Source organism: Mus pahari, chromosome 2 (genome assembly GCF_900095145.1).
Source record: "Mus pahari chromosome 2, PAHARI_EIJ_v1.1, whole genome shotgun sequence".
Classification (NCBI taxonomy): domain Eukaryota; kingdom Metazoa; phylum Chordata; class Mammalia; order Rodentia; family Muridae; genus Mus; species Mus pahari.
This window is the reverse complement of record NC_034591.1, coordinates 101648759-101660433: the sequence shown is the minus strand read 5'-3', so window position 1 is coordinate 101660433 and position 11675 is coordinate 101648759. Positions and strand designations below refer to the sequence as shown.

Here is an 11675-nt window from a genome sequence, read left to right as displayed (position 1 = left end):
TTTGTAGACCAGGCTGGCCTCGAACTCAGAAATCTGCCTGCCTCTGCCTCCCAAGTGCTGGGATTAAAGGTGTGCGCCACCACGCCCGGCTCAGATGATACTCTTAACACTTAATATTTAACCTTGCTAAAGAGGGCTGCAGAGCTAGGCATGAGAAGATACCTGGTGGTACTGTCTCCTCTCTGGGCTATGTTGTTGAGAACTGTTTAGAAGTTTCATACTGCTGACCCAGGAAGGATAAGGAGGTGTGACATTGTTGGAGGAGGTGTGTCACTGGGGTTGGGTTTCGAGATTTCAAAATCCAGTTAGCTTGCTCTCTTTCTGCGTCATCCTTGTGATCAAGTTGTAAGCTTTCAATTGCTGCTCCAGCACCATGTGTGCCTGCTTGAGTCATTGCTCCCCACTATGATGGCCATAGACTCACCCTCTGAACTATAATCCCCAATAAACTTTTTTCTATAAGTTGCTCTCGTCATATTGTCTTATTGTGGCAATAGATAAGTAACTAAAGCAGCATGAATACCATAGCACTCATGTGGAGGACAGGGGACAACTTTGGGTGTCAATTCTTACCTTCCACCTTGCTGCTCGTTAGTGTGCACCAAGTTTCTAGGGAGTCTCCCGTCTCCACCTCCTGTTTCAGTGCATCCAGCGTTTATGTGGGTTATAAGGATACCAACTCAGGTCTCCTCATGTTTGCATGGCAAGACTCTTACCCACTGAGCTATCGCCCCGACTCATCGATCCATGTTTAATCCTTCACAGGTTTCATTTCTGTTTATTAAATGGCAGTGATACCTGTAACTGTTGGCTTTCCTGAGCATTAAGTACCATAAGTAAGCAAGATACATACCTAGCATTTGCCATGTAGTAGATGTTCCCATTATCATCAGGTCTCTCTGCTCCACCTACTTCAGTTCCTTGGCTTCTATTAGTCAGTTTGCTTACAATTCCCTGTTTTCTTCCCTTTAATCTGGCAGAATGGAACTGTGACTCTCCTGAGTTCTTATTCTTCCTCACTGGGAATTTCACATACAGAACATGATGTCTGGGTGTCACCTTTGACTCTCAAGGGCAGGTGCTAGGCAAGTTAGAACTTTTTAGCAAGTTGTTTCACCACCTGTTTCCAAAGTGAGCTTGAGGAAATATGAACACACACATATAATTAAATTATATTTAATTTAAAATAATAATTAGTAACTAAAATATAATTAGCAACTATAATTAAAAGGAAGAGAAAATGTCTTAACTCTATAAGGATAATATTTTAGCGTTCCCAGGAAGTAATGCTAATATACTGCAGGTGTGAGGGGAAGATTCCTTATGCAGCTAGAGTTTTCAGAGGAGTGACAAAGAGCATCTCTTGGTTCTTTAATCAGTCTATTGATTAGTTCCAGCTTTTGGCAGTGAAATTCCAAATTCAGTTTTATTCAGCTCTACCTCCTCAAATGAGGAAACAAGGGGTTGAAGAAGCTAGCAATCACTAGCCTTCTGGCCAAACCCAACAATATTTCCTGGGCTATATTTATTCTCAGCTTACCACTGTATAAGAGCATTCTCTACTTTACTGTCTTTTAGTATTAGGCATATTTTCTTAGGCCTAGAGAAAGTGCCTGGGCCGGAATTTGTAATTGTAACCCAAAGAAGGTCTACAACTTTTTCTTAATTTACACATCTATGAAAAGGACCAAAGCTATTCATTATGACTTTATATGATAGTTTTCTGCTTGTTTTGTTTTGTTTCTTGAGACAGGATCTTATTATATAACCCAGCCTGTCCTGTAACCCACTGTGTAACCCATCCTAGCCTTGAACTCATGATCCCCACTTTTTCAGCCACCAAAGTGTTGAGATTGCAGGTATGCTCCAAAACATGTAGTTATAGTAGTTTTCCTTGGATATTCTAGCCAGTTTCAACAAACTTTTCATTGAGCACTACTATTGGTAAAATAAAATTCAAAGATTTGCCTTTAATGTATATTTATATTTATGACAATTTATTAATCAACTATAGATATGAATAAACACAAAAAGATATCCTAATCCACATCTCACTCCCCACTGCAGTTTGATATAGAGCATTATCCTCACCTTTATAGATCTCTGTGTACAGTGCACACATTGTATTGTGTGTGTGCATATTTACTTGCATATGCATACTTGCTAATTAATATTTCAAGGTATGTATTTTTTATATAGGCTAAGAAGAGTTCATTACTCTTCATAGCTCTGGGTATAAATCATACTTTAAATATATTTTCTGATCATTTTAATTGTAAGGGCTGTTTGTCACATCCAGTGGATTTTACTTTCTAAAGCAGGTGATACAGAGTTTGTATTATGGTTAAAACTGTTGAATTCTGCCATTGTTTTGATGCTTGCTTATACTTACACTGTTGAAACACTTCTATCTATGGTCCCTTTGCAGAGATGCTCCTCAATCTGCTCAGTTTTGGTTGGGGAATGTGTGATAGTTGAGTTAACAACTCAGTAATGGAGTCCCTAACCCAAACAATAGTATACTGACACGGCCCTGCCTTTGTCCCCTCCAAAAAATGGGACACAGCCACTGGGAAGCATCACTAGGAGTGCTTAGTATTAGGGCTCTCCAGAAGCTCCTGCGGCCCAGCTAGGGACAACTGAGGGCACTTTCAGCCTACCTATCTTTCCCTTGCTCTGCCAAGATAGCCTTAGAAGGGAAGGGCCTAGAGAGGCAACCTAGAAACAAACATTTATCATTAAAGTAAATATTTCTGGACATACTGTTTTCTTTCAGGAGAAACTGCTGTTGCTTAGTTGCCACTAAGATAGAGCTTCCTGATGCTTACATGCAAGTGGTAGGGATGTGGGAACAGTAAGAAACCTGCCACATGACTCCCTTTTCCCTTTCCCTCTTCCTGCTGAGGGAAAAGAGGATGGGCCAGACCCTTCTAGAAGCTCCTGGAGCCAGCTTGCAGCATGGCCATTGTTGCAAGGTTTGAGTAGAGATCCAGAGAGCCCAGGAGGGTTCTCTAGTCCCAGTTTTGTCACCTGTGGAAAATCCAGAAGCCTCCTCTGGGCTGCTGTGAGCCCCTGTGTATTGTCCATCTTGGTGCCTCCTGGGCTTCTGTTTCTGAAGTAAGCTTGCAGCTATCTAGTTGTTCTTTGATACATGCAGAGGCAGGAGAGAGGCTGGCCAGCCTGCCAACCTTTACTCAAGCATCAGGAGGGAACCAGAGATCTGTCTAGACAGCAGCAGCTCTGAAAAACCTCCTTACTCCATAGTTGCCCAGGACCATTAGCAATGTCTTTTAGCCCTTCACATACATGTTCATTAAATTGCCTCTCTTCCAGATCTGCCTCTTAACCAGCAGCCCAAATTTCTCCTCCTTTCTCTGCAGATGCTTCTGTATCTTGAGGGGCTTGCCCAAACAGAAAATCTCCAATCTCCTCAAGCACTTCTCTCCTAAAGGAACTCTGGTGTCCATTGCTAGAATAATGAAGTTCTTACCTCCTCCTTGTGATTAAGTGCCTTGTCTTATTTTCTTTTCTTTAATTTAATAGATATGAGAGATATCACATCTTGAGAGACAAAACACACACATACACACATGCACACACACACACACACACACACACACATGGACACGGACACACACATATACAGAGACACAAACTGCCCTTCTTGACCTGGATCTAAAGCTAGACTTCCTTGAAAAGGCCAAGAGTACAGCTTTAGGCTTTCCTAGCATGTGGTAGCATTTGTCATAGCTACTGGCCTCAGCTATTACTACACAAAAGCAGCCATAGATAAGATGTTAGCTAGTAAACACTAAACTTCCAATAAAATTGTATTTTTTAAAAAGGGGTGGGGGTAGTGATTATAGTTTTCCATCTCCCCTAGAAAATACCAGGGAACATTCTTGCTAAAAGCAAGTAGAGAGGCTGCCAGCTGAAACTTAATATCAAGGCCATTTGTCCCTTGCTTTCTTTCTCCTAGTTACTTCCAAAGTACTCTTAAGAGACAGCCTTGTCAGTCTCCTTGCCTGGCACCCCCTCACCCCTGCCAATCCCCACATGGCAAGTATCAAGCCCTTCTTATGAGCTGTGCCATATTCCTAAAGTATCTTAGTGTGCATCACTCTGCATCTGCTCATTTACCAGCCTCAGTTCAAGACTAGACATGGCATCTCATCATCTTCCCTGTGCAGTACCCAGAGGTGCCTGCTACATTGTTGGCAGCATGTTTGTTAAAGTCATTTGTTCCTCTTCTGACATTTGCCCAGATGTCTGTATCAGGAAACATTTCTGAGGTCATGCAGGAGGCAAGCCAAAGCTGTTCTTTGAATTGTATGACTAAGGGCATGGGGTCAGGGGAAATCCTGGCAATAAACACAGATGGGTCATGGTCAGGTCTTCTGTTCAGCAGTTTCTCTGCCTGCCGTCTCTCTCTTGGTCTCCCCTCAGCTGTTGATAGAAACTTAATCTGTGGTCAGACTCTCAGTTGGGGAACCCTGAGCCTGTATTTGTTGTTACTATGCCCTGCTGCCTCCTGAAAAGTACCTATATGTCGTCGATAAAGAAAACTGTCTTATGATGATGTGATGAGTTCATCCTGTCAGGCTGTCAGTGAGCAAGGGACTCCTGCCTAGTGTTCAAATGGTCCTGCTCTTTTCTATAAGGAAACTACTTACAGAAGATACAGCATATTTAGAATTTTGTGGGGTTATATAAATATCTTGAAAAAACATGCTAACATTATACTCTTGTACTCTATCCTGTTTAGCATGAAGAATTCTTTTGGATGTTTATAAGGTACACACTCTTGTTTTCCTTTCACCTCAAGGACAGTCCTGCTTGCAGAGCACAGTTTTTACAGAAATCAGTGGGCCTGTTCAAGAGAAAACTTGTCAGCAGATTGAGCTATGGGAAGCAGAGTGTGGGCTCCTGTCAAGGTGTCCATTGCTGTATATACCTACCTTTGTTCCTGCCATTCTTTGTTCTCTATAGAATCTTTACAGCATGCTAGAAGGAGGAGATGTAACCAACTTGAGGTTGGACCTATCCAGTAGAGCCTGTGCAGCCATGACTAGCATCCTCTTCTGCGCTGCTCATAGGTATCTTCCCTTGGAACCCTGAAGTTAGATAGCCAAGACTGGGCTCCTTCCCAGTATGGATGCAGTCCCTCAGTTTGATGCTTCCTTTGTCCTCAGGCAGTCTTCCCCTAGTGGCACCTGGAAGGACCCTAGCTTGACCCACTTGTCAGATTGGTTTGGGAAAACACGAATTTTAAGTTTGGACCATCATCTGCCCAATATTGTTGCTACAAAATGTCAGCTCACCTATTGTAATTCCTTTTAATATGTAGTCATTGGGAACCTGGCTAGGAGTCTAGAAGTATATTGTCCAGTGCTGTGGAGAAGTCACAGGGTATATGTCATTCTCACCCTTGGGGAGCTGCTACTCTCCGGTGCCAAGAGACTGCACAAAAATAACCTAAGCAAGATGCAGATGCATTGTTTTCTTCTGTGGTCTATTATCTCTTAAAAATGACTTCTAGTTTATTTAAACACACACATACACATACACACACACACACACACACACAGAGAGAGAGAGAGAGAGAGAGAGAGAGAGAGAGAGAGAGAGAGAGAGAGAGAGAGTGTTTATATGCTAAATCATTAATTAGAGAAAAGCTTCTAGATGTTAAGTTCAAATATAGTTCCATGGGAGGAAAAGTACAGGAGAATAGTTATGGTGTGCCCTTCATATTAGAAAGTCAAGTATGAGAAAATACATGTGCTTGTTCTTGGCTCATGGTTTGAGAGAACAGTCCCTCATGGCAGGGAAGGGGCAATAAGAATGGCTCCAGCATGGCAATTGGATCGTGAGGCAGCTAGTCACACTGACCCAGTCAGGAAGCAGAGGTGATGGTGCTCATCATGCCTCCCTTCCCCTTTTGCCCCTTAGGTTCATTGTGGGTAGCCAACTACACATATGCCAGGTCTTCTGTGCGGAGTTAAACCACTCAGGAAATACACTTACAGACACAGTGAGGTGATTCTAAATCCAGTCAAACTGACAGTGAAGATTATTAACATCACATCCTGGGAGAGGAAGTTCATAGCTGAAGAATTAGCAAGGAAGGCAGAACGCATCCAACAATCCTTGTTTTCCATGAATTAGCATAGTAACTAGCTGAGTCCAGAAGTGGTCACAGGCTGTACCCTCTACTAGGCTTTCTGTGTAGTTCTTTCTGCCCACGAAGTAGACAGGTACCCAGAGAGCTTGATTCAATATAGATTGTAAAGCTTCTTTGGGACTGCCATCTTTAGCCACAGCAAGTCATCTACCAGAATTATTAGTATCTTTTGTGCTGAAGATGTGTGTGCACTAGTCACACTGCAAAGATCTACAGATCCTGCGTTACCTTTACACTGTCCCACCCCAAGGTCTTTCCTGGAACTTTGCATTTGTCCTGCTGTTAGAACCTGACTTTTCTCTGTCTAGGTAGCTACACCTGGAAAAAGATATTGCTTTTCATGCCTTTGGATTTTTCTAGTCTCTCTCAGCTACAAATGCAAAAAAAAAAAAAAGTCTTTAAGTTTGGCCTAGCTTCAGAGTAGCTCCTAACTTGAAATAGAATCAATGAAGATTTAAAAACAAAGAAACGGCTACAGCCTCTTTGAGAATGCAGGCCAGGAAGCTATAATATTGTTAAATATTGCTTGTCTTCTGCCTCTCTCTTTCTCTCTGCCATCCTGAATCAGAATCACAACTTGATATTAAACAAGAGGAAGGCTCAAAATAATGAAGAAATATAGCATTCAGTAAAGCAAGTTCTCTACTTAGTGTAGCTGTTCAACATGGGTCTCTTCTATGTGCTGTACATATGTACATATTTTATATACTAAATAGTTGTTATTATGATTTATTGTGTCAATTTGTATAGCTTGTGAAATATCACAAGCTGCTACACTAGTTTAATTCTGTTCTGAATGAATATCCTAAACAACTTATCTCTGATTGAGATCAAAGTACCATTTAATGACTGGTTGAGTTCTCCTTTGATCAAATTAGCTCTAACTTATCACCGTGTCCTACTCCAAAAATATTGGTATTTAATCACCCAGCTTGGCAGTGAAATGCTCCCCAAATCTTATATGTGTTCTGTCAACTCAAAAAAAAAAAAAAAAAAAAAAAAAGCCTTCACAGTGTTTGTATGCTAAATCATTGATTAAGAAAAAGCTTTAGGTGCTCAATTCAAATATAGGAGAAAAAGTCCACCTGTGAAGGTGTACCCTTCATATGGGAAAGAGGAAAGCATGAGAAAACACATCTGCTTGTTTGTCCAAAGACAGAAGCACAATAAAACGAGCTGTGCAACCTACAGAGGTAGATGGAAAAGGAACAGAGAGAATGGAGACTGGGTGAGCCTACTCTAATAGCTCCAGAATGATGACTGTAGTGGATTGTAAGTGTGAGCAGATGCCTCACTCCTGTGCTTCCTACATGGCTTTCACTTCTAGAACTACAGCTTTATTTCATATGCCACAAAGTTAGCAATTGAAGTTAAGCAGAATGTGAGTGAGTGCAGATGCAGCGAGAAGGACAACCAGATGAAAGTCATCACAGCAAATGCTGAAAGGAAAAACTTACCTCAGTGACTGCAAACCACCAAGGGCTAAAGCAAGCGCCATGTCCAAGCTCTGAGCTCTAGTTGGTAAACCTGTGTCTGACAGTGGTGTGTGTTAGAAACTCTGAAAGCACTTTATGCTAGAATTGAAGGAATAAGCCAACTACTGTAATGACCTTTTAGAAAAAGAAGTAATCAGTCGGGAAAGGGGGACAAGACTAGAATGGATCTGAGTGATATATTGGACTTGGAAGTCTCAGTGTGGACTTGTGGCCTTGCTACATATGCACCCATGAGTAAAGCAGTATGGATGGGTACACACATGCTTTCTTTAGCCCTGTCACCAAAGAGGCTTTTAGTAAAGCATCCCCCAGCAGGAAAAAAAAAGGGGGGGGGGGTGCCCTGTGCAGATCTTGGCTTCTAAATAACATTCTTCTTAAGAAAGCACCAAAGCACCTCAGATAAGAGATTGATTTAAGGTCTGGGGCCATGAAAGATAGAAGGTGAGCTTGGAACATCTTGAAGAACCTGAAAGGAAGTATTCAAAATAGAAAAGAGTCAGGTCAAAAATATAGAGACCAGTGCCAAAGGATCCCTAGTAGCTAAAGCTGGAACAACAGACAACAAAATAATGACTGTAATGGATTATATCCTGCCATAGTAAGTGCACAGAAGGTCACACTGATATCTGTGACTAGATAAACATAGAGAGAAACAATGCTGTTTCTCACAGAAGAGTTGGAATTAATAGCTTGAAAGGGAGTAGAACAAGTGGAAGGTCCTGTGGGCAGACACTACAGAAAATATTGTCACAGGCAAAATCTGCTCAGCAATGACAGGCCAAGGCCTGGGGAGAACCTGAAGGTTTACATAGCTTGAAACAGTATCTCCCTCAAGAAATCTGTTAATTATAAAGAGAGAAATAGTGATGCTACCATTGAGATACCATTCACCTTTGTATGACCTGAACTAAGCAGTCAAGTTAATATTAACATCACTGGTAAGGAGGGCCATGCGAATCAGATCTGTCTGATTTGCTACATTAAAAACAATGGAATGGGGGTTGGCTAGATGGCTCAGTGGGAACGTGAGTTGGATCCTCAGAAGCTGCATGGTAGAGGAAGAAAGCCAGGTCTCACAAGTGGTCTGACTTTCACACAGGGCTTGGCGCGTTCGTACACAAGACAAACAAAGGTAAACTTTGAAAAGTCACACAGTAAGATTACTGGGATTGTTTTGCAAAATAAAAACTTGTAACTCAATCCAGGACATGGCCCCCAGAGGAAGACATGATGTCACTTGTGTGGAATTCTAGTTGGAAATACATATTGTAGATATGAGAGGGCATCTGACAAAACAAAGATGAAGGGACAGTGAAGATGAGGGACTACAGTCTTCAAAAATGTCAATATCATATAAGAAAAAGGCTGTGGGAAAAGTCCAAATGAAAGTCAACTGAAAAGATGTTAGATAAATGTACTGCCTGGTCCCAAACTGTTGAGGACAGTGGGTTAACAGCAGTAAGGCTGTCAAGGACATTGGCAAGTCTACAAAATGAGAATATAGGGAACACAAGAGCTGACTGACTGTGGTTGAAGTTGCATTGTGGCCTTGGGCAGCACCTCCTCATTTGTTCATTGTTGGATTCTGAACTCTTTAGTAAGTAGAGCTTGGTGCACAGAAGACTCATGATAAGCATTTTCAAGTTAGTACTATGGGTCCTGCATTTAAGATCAGTCCAGAATAGTGTCTGCACAGGCTGGCCTTTGAGGCTCACTGCTAGGATGGAGTCTCAGCAATGGGCTTGTGCTTATGGTAGAAATTACTCTATCGTTTGACATGTACTTAGTGGTAGTGTGGCCTGCAGCTATGCTTACCCTTATTCCATGTCCATTTCTGTATTTCAGGGTTAGCTGGTAGTAAAGAATAATGAGATTTCTGAGGTTCTTATTTCCCTTGTCTGTTTGTTTAACCCTTGGTATGGGGATTGGGGTATTTTTCAGCTATTGGACCTCTTTATTCAGTGGGATTGGTCCACATACCTTGCCGACTATGGACAGCCCAACTGCAAGTATCTCCGAGTGAACCCTGTGACAGCTCTGACCCTGCTTGAGAAGTGAGTATCCAACCCTGTACTCTGTGTGGGAGGTGGGCAGTGGAGTAAGGGGTATTATACAAGACCATTTAACTGTTTCCAGTGCTGTCAGCCATCTTGACCATTGTACTTGGCAGTCAGTCATAATTCTTACTTAGCTCTAGCAAGCTGTAAGTACAGATCACAATGGAATTCTGTATTGCTTTGTAGCCTAATTAGACAAAGTGTCTTTACCCAAGGAAGACAAGATGTAAGATGACTTAGTTTGGGCTCAGGCCTACATGATAAGCAGAAGAGTGTGTCCCAGCCTTTGGAGTTTAATGATATGTCGAACACAGTGCCTCAGAAATGTGGTTTAATTGAACTAGATTATGCAGCACCACACATCTTAAAGCTACCCAACTTGTCACCCAGGTGTCAGTATATACTGCAACCTGGCTCTGGTTGAGAAATACCAGGCCAGAAACCAAGACCCATGTTAAAGAGGATTTTAAAGCAAATTAGACTGACTAGTCAAAAGATACCTGTATCAAGGCAGTGCAGAAAGCTCATGTGTATGGGCAGCCAGGCATGCTCCAACCCTACAAAGACAAAGGCTGGAGTCCAGAATGTCAGAATAGATCATTAGGGATGGAAAAAAAGGAATAAAGGTATAATATCTTTCTTACTAGGGGTTGGGGATTGGAGAGTGTGCCAGATGTGAGGGGAAGCAAAGAGTAGGCAAGAGTAGATGTTGGGCTCTGTGTGTGAAGCCAAGCAATATGCTGAGAATTGATGTTTTCATGTTAACTTTCTCCCATGGTTCTCTCTCCCAATGATGTTCTTTTCTAGGATATCTAGAGAGTAAGTATATTGTTCACTTAGGAATTTTTCATCAGTTTGAGGCAAGTCCTTCCCATTTCCCATCAGTGATGCCAATAACTAAACTAAAATCCTGATCCTGTGAGTGGTCTCTATCCTGACAAACTAATCTCCTAAACTAGCCTGGTACCACCCAGTAAGCACTTCTCCTTTCTTTCTTTGTTTGTTACAGAGCTTTGGTTTACCAATTCATTTGGGGGTGGGAGTTTTGGCAGGGGCTTTTCCATCAGCACTGGGGAAATGATCTCTTCCATTCAGCTTTCTGGCATGCTTGGTACTCTTATTGACAGAGTCTGCAGTTCAGCCCTGACAGAAGAGCTGCTAAGTAAATCCCAGTTCCTGGGGACAAAGCTTATGACTTCAGGGTCTAAATCCCACATATCCCATGAGGAGTCCTCATCAGAGGCACACCATGTCCAGAGTTCTCATGACTCAGTAGAAATGGGGAGACAGTCCAGTCTTTGGCCTGATGCTCAGTCCTGTACTCTTCCTTAGGTATGGCAGTTGGTAATGTCTCACCATTCTCACCTAGCATGCAACAAAGCTGTGTGCTAAGTCCTAGCCATCAGTGGACTTGAACTCTTTAGCTCCAAAATTGGCAGGCAAAGACTTCCCAGGTCACTGAAATCTACATCTCCCAGCCTCAGATGAGTTCCTTCTCACCTCTGACCTGGTTCTGCTTCCCCAGAGGCAGCTGCTCCCCATGCCTGCTAGTCTCTCTCTAAATCTGGCTCTTCCTAGTAAGGCAAGACAGAAGAACCCATATCACTGCCAGTACTGTCTAGGAAAAGGCAAAGTCACTAAAAGGTGAACTGCCTAAAGGAGGAGAGAGTGCTAGACTTTCAGGAGATAGGAAAGGGGAGGAGTCACTTTAAGTTTTGACCATTCCTGGATACAAACCATCATGCCACCGTCAGCCTCCATAGCACCTGAGAGCATGGTTCCAACCAAAGGCTTCGGTGGCCAAGAACTCTTTGCTTCTTGGCTTTTCTCTTTCTCCTGTAGAGTGCAGGACCCTCCCCTGGAGCTACAGGCCATCTCTGGACACACATTGCAGTGCTGCTGCAGGAAATTATAACATCAGTCAAACCAAATGTCCTGCAG

General features: G+C 42.4%; 1 protein-coding gene across 1 annotated transcript in view; it reads left to right on the top strand.

The window, feature by feature from the left end:
• Exoc6b (exocyst complex component 6B) overlaps positions 1-11675 on the top strand; it is a 425980-nt gene that overhangs the window by 409646 nt on the left and 4659 nt on the right. The window contains exon 21 of the mRNA XM_021190223.1: positions 9619-9731. Coding sequence (XP_021045882.1) covers positions 9619-9731 — 113 coding nt within the window. The remainder of the gene's footprint in view (positions 1-9618; positions 9732-11675) is intronic.